Raw genomic sequence first — 17885 nt, forward strand, 5'->3', positions numbered from 1 at the left:
TGCTCCACCTGCTGGAAAGAGAACTAACTGAGCTCTAACACTCAGCATGTTCTTTCTATGCATTTCTTAAATGCAACCATTTAAGTCCCAAAACACAACCTCCTACTGTCAGAAGACAAAAAAGCAGCCAAGGATTTATTTACCTTGTCTAAGATTCTCTTCCCTGCCCCAAGAACTGTGCACAGATTTTCAGGTGCCTTTAAAAGCTTTTTTTTTTGACTTTACCTAAACAACAACCTGACAATTGTGGCTCCGTGCACTAATTGCTTTCAAGTAATACTTTTGCTAAGAATTTGATATGGGTTAACTTGTTTTGTGCAATATGGAATATAATATGGAGCGGAAAAGCTGCTGCACCCCTCCTCCCATCTGTACTAGCTTTTACTGTATTCTGAACTTTCCCAGCAGTGACAGTAAAAAAGCAAACTAATTCAACAGCGTAAAACATCTGCTGATAGTTGCCAGGCTGACAAACTACAGAAACAAGTGCTTATTTTATGCAGCAAGTTAAAATAAGAATCAGGAAAAGAAGTCTGAACCCTCAAGGTACAAATGCATCTGGCAAGATCAAAGTCAGACAGCTCATACTCTGCTCTTACAAGCTGAGTTCTTTTATGGATTATGTTATGATTTACAGTGGACTTTGTTTCATGATTTACAGTATGTTTCTGAAAGACTAAACAAAGATGTTTCAGATAAGTCTACAATGATGCTTGGAAGAAATCTGACACTGACCCTCAGCCAGCCTGAGCCACTTGAGTTGGTCAATCTGTCTCTACCATATAAATATAAATAATTAATAGATTTCCGAAAATAAAAAATATCTCTCTATATATATATTTACACATTTATATATAAAAATATATCTAACACAGAACATTAATCTGACAATTAACAAACACCTCCAAAACAAAAAGAAGCCATAAATGGCAGCCTCCATCCCTGCTGAACTGGGATTTGCAAAGCTGAGAATGCCACTCACAACTGGGAACTGGTTATTTTCCATCTCACCAAAGCCAAATACTCAAGAATAAAGAGGCAGAACCTCCTCCCCTCCCTAAAAAAACAACATTTTAAGTAAATAAGCAATTGTCTTATTTTGCCTTTTCAGATTTGTGTTTCTGGGGAGTAGCTGAGTAATATTTTCAAATGCATCTTGATAGCCATAAAAGCTGTAATTTCTGGGAGAGATGATTTTCTTATCTAACTAAAACTTCTAAGGACAACACCAAATAATGTTCTCTGCTGGAGTTCAGTATTGCAGCAGCAAGTACAGCAAAAATAGTGAAAGATTCACTAATGCCCAAAGGGAAAAACTGCAGACAGTTCAGATTCAGCTGTGATGTCTGACAGTACGAGTGATAATGAGCAGCACTTGAGATCATACAGAAATTACAAATATTCAAGATATCAAATCCTCCCTTGTGTCTTAGTCCAGATAACTTTCTCTAAGCCATAGATAACCGTACCATAGAACACTCCCTGCTTTGCCCAACATGACATAGACACACAGCAGCGATGAAAAAGGATATTTATACCAATTACTGACTAAGCTCATCTCCACTGTAAAAATAAAAGTTACATGATCTTTAGCACAGGAAGGCAATTAAGAGGAGAGCTGCTTATTTTCTCAGCAGCAGCTTTCGGAAATAAAGGTAGCCGAGAGACTTACTCCTCAATACGCTATTCCAGTAGCCAAATGAAGGTCGGTGTGTCTATCTGCAAAGGATGGAATGAAGTAGTAGAAAGGCCTAAGATGTCAAACTACTTTTCCAAAATATTATTTTGCTAGTATTAATGTAACAAGTGAGAGCAGAAGCAAATAAAGGCATAGAAGTGTCACAACACAAGCAAAGTTCCTATTTTCGATTTACATACACATGCAAAACTCTCTTTAAAGAATATAAAAATTGCCAAAATGACGGTCAAAAACTTGAAAATACTCAAATTAACAATTCGTCTGTGAGAATGATCACTAAAGAAACATCTAAATGTCCCAAAGATCATCTATTATAACTATCAAAGAAACCGAAAAAAAAAATGGAGAAAGACCCCCACAGGTCTGAGATCTGAATAAATAAGAAAACCTTTTAGAACTGGATCCAAGAAATGACATAATATACTGTGTAAGAAAAAGAGCAACAGCACACACTTCACTTTAAATCCTGTTATTTAAGACAATTCTTAACATTCCTTAAGTTTTGGCAACACCCATGCTAATGGTGGAGGGCAGAACTACATAAAAGAACCAGTCGACACCCCACTGGGTTTCACTTCTTACCGGTTTGGGTCTTACTGGGATGATGCTGTCCACCTGCTCCTTGCTGCGGAGGAGGACTGGCCCCTGCTTGTCCAGTACCTTGGGCTGGGCTGGTGCCGGTCAGAGTCCCAGTAGGCAGTGGCTGACCCCGCTTTAGGAGCTGCTTCTGTTCTTGCTGGCGGAAGCGTGGAGGCACCTCGCGAGGCAGGTAGCGGGACGCGGCTGGCTGCTGCCCGTTAGCAGACGCACGCTTGCCATTGCTGCTGTTGGTAATAGTGCTGGTGGAAGTACTGGTACCGGTACCGGCAGGTTGGGGCTGGCTTAAACTGGTCTTAATAGGTTCTGGCACTATAATAAAAACAACAAAAAAAGATTGCTTTAGTATCAGAAGAGTTGTGTTTGGGTTTTTTTTCTTTTTTCTGGAACTGAGCAAAAGAATAATGTTTTTCTCTCTCTCAAACAACAGTTGGCAAAACACAGACTATAAAATACACAAAATATATTCTAAATGGAAAACTGTTATGACCAGAACTCAGAGCTAGTTTACTATGTATGTAGCCTCCTGAAACATTTTGTATAACAGAAATCTATGTCTAAAACCACTGATTTTGTACAGCTGTAAGATTTAGGTGCCAGAATACAGCTGATAAAGGCTTTTGTGTGAGCCTACAGCCTGTTTTTCACTCTGCTGCCTCCTGGCCGCATCTCACCCGCTTCCCACGTCCCGGGCTGCAGCGGGAGCCAGCACCACACAACTGAGAAATTGTTTACTATAAATATCTGGTACCCACTGCAGGAGGAGAGGAGAGGGCATACAGGCTGAAGGCCGAACAATCCGTATATACACAACCAAGTTCATGGCTATACTCAACCGGCTCCCATACACACACACACACGTGTACGTGTCTGGGGTTTTATGCTAAATATGATTTAGGGAAGTCCAACACTAAGAAGAAAAACATTGATTTCCTATCAACTCTACAACACAGCAAGCGAAAAAACTTCCCAGGTTTTTTCACTTCCAGCTTTTCTAAGACATCCTGCATTCTTCTCAAAACAAGATGTCTGAGAACATTTACCCTAAAACAGTAAATAAAAGCCCAATACATAAAAGACTAGCTAGAAAAAAAATGCTGTTATGCTCAAATAATGTGCAGGGAAAAAAATTATTAAATAAGAAATAGTAGCACAGAGTAACTTTTTTTTTTTAACTGGAAGAGTTATTAGGACACAGAAAGTAGCATGCTGTGAAATCTGAATTACAGAAAATTAACTCGATTGAAAAGGAGTGTGTATTCGAGGGGCGAAGTTTCCAGATAATTAAAAGCTGCTCTGTTTTTCAGAGAAGGGTACTAACTCCCCAGTATACGCAGAGCAGTACCAAACCAGTCAACCAGTTCCCACTAGGACAAAAAGAAAACCTCAGCGTATCTCACCTTCTCTCTGATTTAATAAATGTATTGAACCAGTCTGTAGGATAGGCTGAAGACATAAATTTGTGACTAAAGTTTACATTGCAGAAAAATAAATTTTTACGATTATTTGTACATCAGTATTTCCACACAAGAGTAACACAAGCTCTTCTTGAATCTTTCAAGTCTATAAACCTTTAAACATATTCAGTAGTGTCTCGACTATTCCTTTTCCATAGTTTTAGCCTCTTCTTTAAAACCAGGACAAAATACAATGCCCTACTACTGGAATTAAAACAGCATTAAGTTTTAAAAAGAAGGGTAAATTCTGGTTATTCTCTGCTTAGGGGAAATGCATTGCCTGTTACAGTACTTGAACCTTCTACCCCTGACTGTAACAAATCTCCCATATGGTTTAAAACAGAAGGGAGGAGAAGAGAGAGAAGATGTGACAACTTAGTATTGAACAGAATGTTCATTACAGTAAATGACTGCACCCATCTAGAGCACCCACCACCTTTCTATTCAGTTTGGGATGCGAGATTGCTAATATTAACATCAAATCCCGCTGCCTATAGCCATGAAAGAATAAATTTTCAGGCTTCTAATGATCCCCCAAAAAACAAGTTAAAACACCTGATCTTATTCAGCACTCACACAAAGCTTTTGTTTTCTTGGAGTCTTTACCTAAACCTTTGTGTGAAGCATTTCAGGACACCCCAGTCTCCTCCATGAGCACTCCAGCCATACACTGGATGTGCCCCACACTAACCTTGCCCGAAACAGGCAAGCCAGACCCATGCTGGTCTGTAGTGGGCTTCACTACCACAGCTTGGCACGGAGAGGTCAGCAGTGCCGGGGCTCTTCGGGAACGAGGGAGTCGGGATGGGGGTACTGGCAGCAGAGCGGCACGGAGCCGGCCGGGGACAGCAGTGCCTGGTGGGGAACCGCACTGGTTTGCTCAGTGCACTTGGCAGCCTCTGCCAGAGCTGCCCAGAAGAAAGAAACCCTTTGGGCTTCCCAGACGCACAGAACCCAGTGTTCCTCAAGCTCATCACAAACATAGAATCATAGAATGGTTTGGGTTGGAAGGGACCTTTAAAGACCATCCAGTTCCAACCCCCCTGCCCTGGGCAGGGACACCTCCCACCAGACCAGGTTGCTCAAAGCCCCATCCAGCCCAGCCTTGAACCCCTCCAGGGATGGGGCAGCCACAGCTTCTCTGGAAAATCCAAGCATGTCCAACAAGTACAAAATTCCCTCTCCTGTCGTTATACCTACGCAACAGACCAAGCGCTTGCCCTCTCTCCAGGCTCCGGCACACCTGGAAAACTGACCAACTTCCCCAGCAGAAATGGTGACCAGGCACCAAGGTAGTGTCGAGGCTGGTTTCAAAGCAAGCAGGGACGAGTGGAAATACACCAAATTTGACAGCAACCATCACTTTGCTCCCCCAACACTTTGATTTTGGAAGCCTAAACAATTTCTGTGCTTATTTCTATAACAAAAAAACAAAAAAAAAAAACAAAAAAACAAACTTTGAATATCACAAAAGTACCAGTAACACCTGAAAGCAGAAAATAACCAAAACCTTCTTTGCCTTTTCAAGATACACCACCAGCTTTGGAAATGAACGGTTTATCCTAACTCTGACAATTAAAAAAGTAGATGAAAAATGTCACGAAATGTAGAATAATAATTTCAAGTATCAAATTTGCATATTCAACATGTATGTGAAAACTGTGTTGTTTCCACAATATAAATAAATCTTTCACCTGCAAGTTACAAAATATTACTTATTTTGAATTAAGTCCTGTTGACTTTACCATTTCACCTGGCCTTTAACAAAACTGCAGTATGACCTATGGATTAAGCTGCTCCTGTCACTGAACAGCAGTCCCTCCGCAGACGAGTCTCTCCGGAGAGCCTGCCACGGGGGAAGGCACAACTTCTGCGGGTCACTGCCACCACCACCTCATCTGGCAGGTACCAAATCTGCTGGGAAAACACAGGCTCAGGCTCCCACCACCCACCATCCCGGCTTTGGGAGACTGCACCATCCGAGACGTGTGTATGTGCGTATCTGAGTGCCTGTTGTCCAAACTTGAAATGGTATCAAAACCCAATTCCTGCTTACTTTTGCCTGCTTTGACAAAATGAAAGGATAATTATTTTAGTATCATACTTCATGTTTTGGAACAAAGTGTATATTTGTATTTCATTTGGGAGATGGAGAGCAGAAAATGGAAAATTAGAGATTTTGCAGTACTTAATTTACTACTACTATTACTACTCATACTATTATTACAGAGACGTAAGCATTTACCAACACTGAAGTTTCAAGTACTCAGTACTTGCACAAAGGATGAAGCTGTATGAGATCTGCCCATGGCCACAAGATTGAGGAAGAGCACTCACCGCAACATAGTCTGACCCTACCAAAAATACTAAACCATTTCAGCCAGGAAGCTTCCCCAGCTGGGATACAGACGATAGAGACTAGCCACACAAGCCCTGGGCCAGCAGATGGGAGGGAAGAGGAGGGAAGCGGCTGGGCAGAGGCAGCGGGTGGGGACGAGGACTGCTCCCCCCATCACTGCCTTCCCATGTGTCACCCAGCCGGCTCAGCCCTGGCCACCGAACCACTGACTTAACTCCAAGGTCTTGATCAGCTGGGAAAAAAGGCTGGAAGGGCCAATCACATGGCAAAGCAAGAAAATAGAGCCTGCCTTCGATCTGCTTATTCTTTAAAGTAAGAAACGATTTTTTCCATGGAATTAAAAAAGGGCACAAGAGCATTAGAACCACGAACTGGCACAATGCCAGCAGAGTCGCTATTTGTCTGGCCTTGAGATTTTCTTAAGGAACATTAATTCATTTGAAACATATTTCAGAGAGCAAGGCAGGCAGCTTTTTAAAAAAAGCATTCCATCCTCAGTCCTGTACATATATAAATCACAGCCGATACTTACAAATAGGTGCGCGTATATACAAACCATCGCTAATGCAAGTCATAGAATACACGACACTTCTTGCTTTAATGTAAATTAACAAAGCTGTTTCATCACAAAGGTATGGCCAGAAAAACCCAGTTTCAGTGTTAGAAACAATGTTTCCCTTTGCATATCTGAATCACAGATGAGAGAAAAGAACAAAGAAAATCAAAATATCAGGAACATTGTACTTCAGAAAAAATATTTCTGCGTATTAATATTATTGGTTTTTTCCTCTAATCAACACAGCAAGGTGTGTTTTATTTTGTACATCAAAATCTCTTTAAGGCCAGTTAAATGGAAGTTCTTGCAAGAATACTGTGTATACAAATCATGGTAGCTATAAAATAACCGTTTAATTACACCATTGAGAGGAAATAAAGCAAAAAGAGTCAACTACATCATAGGAATGGGCTCAGTTCCCAAATTCCAGCTTCATATCAGGCTAGAATTTAGACTTCAAATTTGGACTTCAAATACAGCAATAATATTTCGTTAATATATGTTACAAAGACAATACGACTGTATTCTTTGAAAAAGCTCAACACCTATTTATTAAAGTCATCTTCAACAATGTTTAAGCAGCAATTTTCATTTGATATGCACCGTGAGAAACACCTACCCTTCAAAGTGTCTACATTAGATTTCCTAATTATTAATTGTCATACGTTATTTGCTCTAAGAGCTTCTTTCTAACCCACGTAGACATTCTCCTTTCCTACGAGGGATGTATTTTGAGACGCTGGCTATCCCTCACAGAACACACAATGTACAAAGACACCATATTTTAGCCAAGTGCTGGCTAAAAGCGAAGCAGACGGCAGGCTCTGCCCGGAGCCAGCGGTGCCTGTGGGAACACGGGTGCTCTGGGCACTATACGTTTAATCAGCCCCAAGGGCCAAGATGCCCATCTATAGAGACCCTGCCGGTCCCCCAAGGAGCAGCTGGTCCCCTCTTTCACCTGAAAGCAATACACTGTCACGGGTAACATTCTCTGGGCAGCTGTCTGAAACCCAGGAATTAAAATGTAGTGTTTATGGTTAAATTTGCTATAACACTAAAAATATTATTTAAAATGTATGGAGGAAAGGGTTTAATACAAAGTGATTTTCGTAACTAGCACATGATTAAAGACCTAAAGCAAAAACATTTCAGTAGAAAGGCTCTTGCAAAAACACAATTAAAGGCGTAAAATAAAAGCCTTGAGATTGCTTGCTCTTAAGATGTTTGTGATGGGTATCTGCTTATTCCACATTCTGAGAGCTGTACATACACTAAACAATGAGCTTGCTTGTAATAATTATCAGTAGTTAATGGTATCTAAACTTCTTAATCCAATTTTACCCAAACAAATCCAATAATTACTCCATATGCTTTTTGATGATTACAATCTCGGGAATCCCAACTGCATAAAAAAGTGTTACGAGCAATTGTAGGTGGATTTTATTAATATAATGAATAGGATCAGTCTAACAGATTTCAATTACAACAATAGCTTTTAAGTACATTTCTATGACATAAGGAAAGAACATGCATAAATGAAAGAAACTGGTTAAGCCACATAATACTGATTTATGGCAGCTTTTTCCTTTCATTCACCTCATTAACATTTCTCTGTATTTCAGAATCCCCCACTCCAGCTCTATAAAACCTGCATTTCTAAAGCCTTCAAGGACCAGACATTCCAGAAGAGAAACAGTTAAACCCAGAAATGCATTCTTGGCTGCTACTGTGACAGGATTTATTTACAGCTTCTATTAAACACAGCAGCTCCATTACAAAGTGCTGGATGTGAGAAGAATTTTTGATTATACAACGCCAATGCCTCACTGCGTTAAACATATCATGCCAGTGTATTATTTTTTTTTTCCTTCACAATTCGTTCAGGTCATTGTTTGATGGGTTTATGAATTCATTACAGGAAACAGATGGATCCCATAATTCAGAGCTATTCTCCCAGCCAATCATATGGGCAATTTTTTTTCCTCATCTCGCTCCCCCCTCCAAATCAACCTTAATGAAGCCACTTCCTCCATGTCCAATTCCCCACACATACACACTGGAGCGACAACTGGTGCTTATTAATGCAACCTCCAAACACTGTGCTTTCAGAATAAAGCTGAACAGGAGCACGCTCAGACACAGACCCCCCGAGGAAGTCAGACAGAAAGGCAGGAACTTACCCAAGTCGGGCGAAGATAACCCGAAAAACCAGGATGGTAGTGGGCAAAAATAGATGTTCTGATTAGCAAGAAATCCATTTTTAATAAGCTGAAAAAAAAGTCTTTCTTTAGGAAAAAACTGTTCACCCCTAATCTACTTTCAAAGGATGAATTTTCATTTAGCAAATTACCTCCTTTGTCTACTAAGCACTGGTATTTTTTATCCACAGTGACATCTACTGGCAAAACTAAAGGTATTTCAGTAAACTATTGCATAAAACCTGCTTCCTAATTATTTCTATACAAAAGTGGCTAATTTTCTGTCTGGATCTTCCCTTCCCCCAAGCACACAAACTTCTCCCGAGGAAAAAAAAAAAAGAAAAAAGAAAAGTTTCAGTCTAAAGCCAAGAGAAGTCCCAAAATTACTTTTCAGTATTACTCATACTGGCTTTAAAAATGTAACCAGAAGCTGCAGTTTGCCACCAAAGCCCACATTCAGGCTTAAAAGTAAAAAAATATGCATTATTATGGCCTTAGAACTTTTACAACATTTATTTAAAGAAATGCTTGATTTTTGCACTAATTCCTGAACTTATAATTTATTTAATACTAAAAGCTAGTGAAGTCTTTTCCTGGTTTAACTTTATTTGCCCCCTCCATGTGACCTCCTAGCCGACCACCACGCATCTTCTGCTTCCTCTTCCACACATTTCCTCTCCACTTCCTTCTCTTGAACTTTGCAACGTTTCCCGCCTCCTTCCTTAGTCTTTCAACATCCCACATCATGGAAAACCTGAAAATCAATTGGTAGGATTTCTTGACCATCTTCAATAACTCAATTTTGTGTAATTCAGTGGTAGGAGATAGCCAAGATCTACCATCCAATCCTTCATCGCTGCTCCAGTCTGCTCCCTGCTTTACAAGGAGCGACGGTATGTGGTGTGGTCCTACAGACAGTCTCAGCCTCATGCCACCAGAAATCAGCTTTAGTTCTGAATAATTGCTATTCCTTATATATTACCTAAACTGCAACCCATTAAAACTAGTATTTTAATGCACTTTTATACACTACATAATTAACTACAACAGCCAGAAAAGGAAACTGAAGCTCTGAATACACATCTACTCATGTAGACCCGCACCAGCTTATATCCAAATCACACTTGAAAAGTCTTTCCATGACAACAGGAGAAAGAATTTACAAAAAAAAAAAAAAATGTGATGGATTCTGCAAAAGAACAACATTTTATTCAGAGAATATCTACAGGTGAGGACTTTCTTCTTTGCCTTGGAGTAGCTTTTAAAGTCCTGTTTACAATATGTTCATTGGCTGATGGAGCTCTCAAACCACAAATGAATGTTTCTGGTTTTGTTTGAGAAGGTCTCTATGCTGGGATGAATTCAAACACGACTCTGCGGCTCCCAGTCTGATCTGCTCATCTGAACACATTTCACAGGCTCCATCAAGATATGAGCATAATTTATTCCAAAACTATATTCATATGATCATTGCATGAAGTTAGCAGATAACTACCCACCATAAATTGGTATGTATTGAGCACTGAAATTTATTTGTTATCTATTCAGTGGATTGCAGTTCAGTCAAAAAATAATTCCTAATTTTGATGCTAGAAAACCTCCTTTGAAAATGTCATCCAGAAAGATTTTATAACCATCTGTGGGAAACTGATATTTTATGAGGAAATCATAATAACTTATAGGGCCCACAGTGACAAGGCAGTCACAAATCATCTTCCCAAGAGTGAGACTTCCATATTACCTCTTAGAAATTAAAGGGTTTTATCTTAATCTTCATTCCTGGATCTGCTAGAACCGTATAAATACTAAAGTAAGCTGGAAAGTGTATTCCATTTGGTTGTATTTCACAATTTTTGAAGTACTAAGCATTCTTTTCTTAAACAGCCATTGGTGTTAGCGGTACTGTGGCTTGTTCAGAGCTCCCCCCTGGTTGACTGGCCAGCAGGCAGACTAACCAAAATAGAGAACCATTAAATTCAGATTAAAGACTTTCCTCAAGACCTCAGCAGAGAGGTGGGAAGGGGAAGTAATGGCACTAAGGTCCTGCACCCACCTGCACATCTCAAAGAGCCACTGTGGATCTCTGACCACAAATTGGTCAGGGTCGGCCAGGAATTTCTAAAGCTGGATAGTGAGACCGAGACAGGGATAAAACCCAATCTCATTAGGAAACTAGGCCAAAAACATACTCTAATAAATACATTTTTGGGGTATTTTCCATAGTTTATATAAAAGTGTCTCTAGAACTATCAATCCGCACTATTTTTGCAAAAGTTAATATTGATAAATTTGTATCAGCAAAGAAAAGCGTATAAGTCTTTTGGGGATAACTAACAGGAAAAATTAAACAAATTATAACCTCATAAATCAGGCAATAATGGAGGAATGTAAGTATTTAAATTAATACATTTTAAACAGATACCGCCTCAGTTACTGATGGAAAAACATACAATATCCATACAATGTAAGGGCCTCCTCTCTATCTGAATGCAAACAAAACCTCTCTGAATCATTAGCACAAAAATTTGTGACCTGCTTTCTTTTAGTCCTTGTGCCTCCTCAAGCAATTCCACATTCTTTCCACATACTTCCCTACCCACACTCACACTCTTTACTCTCTTACCCCTCCTTTTTCTCCCACCTCTGCATCCTGGGGTCCTGACAGCAGATACGTGGTTCAAGCTTGTCTTAATAAACCCACTGCTGCCCCTGCTTGTCTTCAGACCTCTGCCCCCTCCGCAGCATCTCTCAGCCCAATCTCTGTCTCTGTAAACTGAGCTGGAAGAACGCCTGATGTTTCTAATGGTATTTCCTTAGCTAGAACTTGCTGCCTTAGTGAACCCACTTTATCGGAAATATTTATGCCTTCCTTGAATCTGTCCCTTGTTAGCTCTTACAATTTTTTTCTCATCTTCTGTTTTTCTTCCTAATTCATTTAATTGCATGCGTTACCTTCTCAACTGTTGGCTTTATGGAAAAACATTCGGGACTTCATCCACCTCTCTCTATTTTGACTCTATCCACAAATCCAGCTGACCGTTAACTCCTGCCCTGACACTCATTTCTTCCTCCCTCCAGTCAGTCATCTGCTTCAGTTCAAACAAATTCTACCTGTTTCCTCACGTTTTCCATCCATGTTCCAGCATCCAAAGCTCTCTCTATACATCTTAACTTCATGACGGTGTCTGACATGAAAATTCTTACTTGATACTGGCATAAGCAAATTGGGGAAATGTGAGCTAAATATGAAATGGGTTGAAATATTCTCTGGGAGAATCAATGGTTTGCTGTCAAAACAGAAGCATGTTTCAGAATAGATTCCATGGGGACTTGATCCCAGCCTACACTGTTCTATGGTTTCATTAACAACTGGATGATGGACCAGAGAATATTCTTATTAAATCTGCAAATGACACCAAGCTAGGGAGAAAGAAGATGGGGGATGATCAGATTGCTGCGTGATAAGGATCAGAACTCAGCAATGATAAACTGGAGAAGTGGTGTGAAAAAAGCAACCACAATTCAATAAGGAAAATGACTTTATTAGGCAGGAAGAATTAAACGTAGAACAGCTACCAACTGGCTCCATAGCAGTTCTGCAGAAAAAAACCCCAATGTCTTAGCAGATCACAAACCAGAGTCAAAAGATCAGGCTACTGTAAGAAGACAAGTGTTGTAGTGGAATAGCCAGCTTTGAGGCTCAAAATAACCCCTCTGCTTCAGCCTGGCATCGCAAAGCCTTCACTGAAGCACCGCCCATGCCCACAGTTGACCATCTCTCTTCAAGAAAGAGCTGGACCACCTGGAAAGAGCAGAAAGGAAACGGAAATCTGGAAACACGAACTGCCACAGCAGAGGGAAGGCAAAGTAGTTCAGTCTAGAAGACATCGGGCACACAGTGCAAAAAAAGAAAAAAATAGAAAGAAGAGGAAGAAATAATTTGCTCCATCCCACAGTAAGACAAGATTTGCTGGGTTTAAATAGCAGCCAGGGAGATTAAGATTTAAATTTCTAACAATAAGGATGATTAAAGATTTATCTGCAGGCATGATACAGGTTTGGTGATCTTGTCTCAGGGCAAGAGGATGGAATAGATGACTTCACAAGAACCTTTCCAGCATTGTTTTCTACAATCCTACATGTAAAATGGAGCTCCAAATCTGTCTTATTCAGTTTTCCCTCTTCCCTCAGCCATGACAACCAAACCGTCTTTCCCTCAGGTTGACACTCACAGCACTCCCTCCAGCTTCTGCTGTTTTTTAAATAAGTTTACGACATGGTCTTTCTTCATCTGTCCCACTTGCCCAGATCCTCTCCATTTTGTTCTTGATTAACATTAATTTGATATTGTATCACAACTGAATGACACATTATCCCTCCACCACAAATGGGTTTGATTTCTCTTTGTTAGCCCATCAGAGCCCCCCCTGCTGCAGGGCTTGTGGGCAGCAAACAGCCCCTGCCTAACTCTACCGAGACAACCCGCTATTCACAAATATTATTTTTCTCTTAAGAATTGGAGAAGCTCCTTATAAAAACATAGATCCTTGCATACTTCAGAGCTCAGAGACTAGAAATTTGTTTCCCTTTCTTGAATAGCATTACATTTTTTTTTCTTTCAGATCTGTCAGCAGACAGGGTGCCAAATACTTCTTTTGACAGAAAAACACAAAACCTGTTTTGTGCAATTCATTATGCGTTTTTAAATGTTTTCCTCAATCCTATTCTACATTATTCAGGTTGGTTTCACATGGAGCAGTCTTGTGAAGAATACTTATACTTTTAACAGCTTCTAATATTTTCCTCACCATTTTCCTCCATGTTAGCACTGATTATAATTTTAATTTTAAATTCACAATTAATTAGCTGTGCCATTAAAAATCCTACAGCTAATTAAGTTGATAGGTTGCCATCAACAATAGATTGATAATCCAAAGCAAATATGATGCTCTTACACTGCAAGTCAAACTCTCTTATGTTTATGGAAGGCTCTGAGTGCACACACATGGTTTACCATGGCCTAATTAATGCATAGAAATTGGACCATACACATACATCAGGCCTCAAACGTAAAATTCCAAGCTATGAATCAGGATTCTGAGTAATGAACAGTTAAATTATCATAGCCACATTCCTTCAGGATGTGAACTGATAACAGATGGTAACTTTCAAGACTTCAAAATTCGTCTGGTTTTTTTCAAGCCATAGTTCTCCAATTTACAGGTGATGCGAAGCTGACATTTATAAATTCATGTAACTCAAATACCAGTATTAATCACATACATCACTCTACGCACAGACATGTCCAAATATGCACCCATTTTAAAGCAACGAAAACTAACTAAATAAATACATCTTGCTAGAAACTGGTCTCCAGACTACATTTGTCCTGAAGCCTCTGACATTTCAGCACAGGCACATTTCGTTTAACATGTCATTATATGTTTAACTTTGAATTCAGACTCCTGTAAAATCAACTCCCACCTCCCCAGCAGGACACACTGACACTGGGAAACCAATTTGCCTATTAAAAAAAGGAAAATAATGAAGCTATTAGAAGTTTTTAAATCACTTGTGTTAGTAACATTAAGAAACAGGAGCATTAAGAACTGTCTGGAAAGGCCAGAAGGGAGCAAAGAGATGATCAGCTTGTGCAAGAAGCTCTTTAAGAATTGAGAGGGCAGCTCTGAACAAAAAGGGGGATTGCTCAGGCAGCATTGAGAAACGTTTGCAGAGTTTTTTCAGGTTTCTGATATAAGACTTTCCTATAGAGCGAGTTCAGCCCTTTTCACAGCTAGAGAATTCACATCTTTTATCCCTTCCCAGAGTATTTAGAAACATCTCAACTCCACCAATTAATGTGAAGACCCACTCAGCAAACACACATTAAGTTCTAACCCACCAACAGGATAGGAGTCTCACAAAGACACAGCCTCAACAATTTGGTAACAGAGTAAAGCATTATACCATTTTACAGATCAGGAACGAGTCACAGGCACGACTTGTTATAATATATAAGGCTCCCTCCTTCACCTCTGCTCTCACCCTCCAAGCCCTTCCTAAGCGTTGCTCCAGGCAATGCAGCCCCATCAGTAACTGGACAATAAAAGAGTCAGAGAAGACAGGAAACAGCTTTAAGTTAAATTACACAATGCTAACACTATCATCACTGCAAGCGCTAGTGGGAAAATCCAAGCATGTAATAACAGATTAAATAACTCCATACAGAGTCTCATAAGAAGCCTGGGCAGAACCAGGAACTGAATCCTTTAATTTTAAACTGACTGTGTGCATTTAATCTCATTAGACAATGTTCTACACACAGTTTTCATATTGAAAGGAATTTTTTTAAAAACAATTTTACAAATGGTGCTAAGTCATCACACTGGCAACATTCTTTTTTCTTAACAGGCCTCTTCCAGGTGTAGACTGAACAGTAAATATTCTTCACAGTAGAAATCCACTCATTGTTAAACTACTCACACAAACAAATAAATATGAAAATTCACAGTGATTAGTATGTTCATAAGTAATTGACAATTAGGATAAGCTCAGTGTCTATCGGTTTACTGTAGACAAGAGCCTAAAATTCTATTTGCACCTTGACCAGTGGTGCATCTGCAGGTTACAAGCCTTGAGACTTGTTTAAAATGCTACAGAAAGCAGGGCAATCCGATGGATTAATCTTACTGATTAACATGTAGGTTTTTATTGAAGCAAGCAGAGGCAAAAATCCTATTATAAACAAACCTGTGCCTCGGGAAGTGATTACTGCCTCTAGAATGTCAAACAACCGCTGTCAGAACCAGCACTTTTGCAGCGGAGGACCCAGCTCACCCCATATGGCTGCCGAGGTTTGAGGAGATGCTGAAGGCACCTCTTCAGCTGGGGCTTGAAGACAAGAGAGTGAACCACAGCGTAAATGCTTCCAGTTTCAAATAGAGAAGTGACTCGGTACCGTAAAGAGGTACCTCATATATCCATCATTCCCATCTTGGATTGCTTCTACAGACATCGATTCCGCTGCAGTACGGTAGCACACAGGTTCTATTGCACCTAGAATGTCTGTGCTGCACCCGGGGTCTATACCAGATAGACGATCCCGGAGTTTTGGGGTGTCCCAGAGCACAGTCAGTGCTCACACCCCTCCCAGGAGAGCTGGAAATACCAAGCATTCATGCTATGTCAGGTACAACCTCTTTCCCCCCTTTGACATTTGAGCTGGAAAGAAGGTAAAGACTCTGGCTATTTTTCTGGAATGTCTGGAAATTGCTGGTATTTATGGACCAATATCTGAACATGTGGATAGTGAGCTCAATGTATCCAGGACACGTCAGAGCTCCCGGGTGTGTGGGCAGCCTGGGGATTGATACCCCAGGGGTGCCCACGGCCTGTAAATCATACACAATAATTCGTGTCAAATCCACACCGCCTCTAACATAGCCTGGACACGTCGGATTCACTATACATACACACATTTTCATTCTGGAAACTAGAAATACGGCTTCTCCAATTATTTGGGGGGAGGGGGGGGGGGGGGGGGGGGCCGGGGGGAGGAGGATGCAGAAGGAACAGATTGCATTGTTATTTAACTCCTTTTAGACATTCCTATGAAAGCACAGTGTCGACTGCTTGCAGATTACAAGTCTGCTGGTAAGATATTAAGTATAATTTTTTCTGACACCGGCTGTGCTGCTGAAATCATGGGACTACGCATACATGTCAAATTGAGTAGAGCCCTGTGTAAACACAACGCCTTGGCTCTACTGTCATGTACATTTATGGTATCAAATGAATATTTTACGTGCAATACTAAAATAGCAACAATTTTGTGGGCAACCAGTAAAAGGCCTCTGTAATTTTGGCGTAATGCTTCCAGTTCACATTCTATCTCAAGAGAAGGCTGAAAAGGATGTTGATACTACAGTTAAAGATAGCGCAGAGATATTGGAGCTATTGTTTGAAATTGGTCAGCACGAATAAGTGAAGTAGTGCCAACAGAGAGGGCAGCATGGACCCATTTCCCCTCCTCCCCAGCACTCTGGATATATTCCAAGGCTCACGTGTCATCACACAGAGAAACTGTGTATGTAACCAACTCAATGAAAGCTGAACCTGAAATACTTCGGCCTTAGATTTCAAAATCTGAATCCTTATTGGACCTGGGGCCATCAAGATGAGTGTAGCCAGCAGGTCGAGGGAGGTTATCCTCCCCCTCTGCTCTGCCCTGGTGAGGCCCCATCTGGAGTCCTGTGTCCAGTTCTGGGCTCCCCAGTTCAAGGACAGGGAACTGCTGGAGAGGGTACAGCAAAGGGCTACAAAGATGATGCGGGGCCTGAAGCATCTGTCTTACAAAGAATGGCTGAGGGGGATTTGATCAACACCTATAAATACTTAAAGGGTGGGTGTCAAGAGGATAGGGCCAGTCTTTTTTCAGTGGCAGCCAGCAACAGGACAAGAGGTAACGGGCACAAACTTGAACATAAAAGTTCCATCTAAACATGAGAGGAACTTCTTTACCTTGAGGGTAAAGGAAGAGGCTGCACAGGGAGGTGGTGGAGTCTCTGTCTCTGGAGACATTCAAAATCCACCTGGATACGTGCAGTGCAACCTGCTCTGGGTGGACCAGACCCGCTCTGGCAGGGGGTTGGACTAGATGATCTCCAGAGGTCCCTTCCAACCCCAGAACATTCTGTGATTCTGTAACTGAAGATGATTCTATGTGTTCATTTATATTTAACAAAACTATTTTGAGAATCAATGCTTTGAACAAATAGGTTCTTAAAAAAGGATACAAAAAGACATAGGGACACCTGTTACCACTTCAGGAGACCATACTTAACGAAATTTCACAGATTTTATATCTAGAAAAATGTTTGGAGTTCCACATCCTGTTCTGGATGCAGTTCCTAGTGTTGGAAAGACAAGCAGTCCTGTGGAAATGTTGCTCTTCTGCCTTCAGAAATGAGCAGCTGAGACAAATTTGAAGCCCAAAAATAAGACTGATCCCTTACTCAAA

The 17885-nt window shown here is 40.6% G+C and overlaps 1 protein-coding gene across 4 annotated transcripts in view; it reads right to left on the reverse strand.

Annotated features, from left to right (window-relative positions):
- Positions 1-17885, reverse strand: part of TNRC6C (trinucleotide repeat containing adaptor 6C) — a 100979-nt gene that overhangs the window by 48963 nt on the left and 34131 nt on the right. For 3 of the 4 annotated variants that reach the window (XM_074160152.1, XM_074160154.1, XM_074160153.1), the window contains exons 1-2: positions 2931-2952; positions 2282-2608 (exon numbers count right to left, since the gene is read on the reverse strand). Coding sequence is in view for 1 of the 4 variants with exons in the window: in XM_074160151.1 (XP_074016252.1) it covers positions 2282-2608 (327 nt within the window). In the remaining 3 variants the exon portion in view is untranslated. Of the gene's footprint in view, positions 1-2281; positions 2609-2930; positions 2953-17885 lie in introns of those variants that run through there. The other variant, XM_074160151.1, reaches the window with a different exon arrangement.

Source organism: Numenius arquata, chromosome 17 (genome assembly GCF_964106895.1).
Source record: "Numenius arquata chromosome 17, bNumArq3.hap1.1, whole genome shotgun sequence".
Classification (NCBI taxonomy): domain Eukaryota; kingdom Metazoa; phylum Chordata; class Aves; order Charadriiformes; family Scolopacidae; genus Numenius; species Numenius arquata.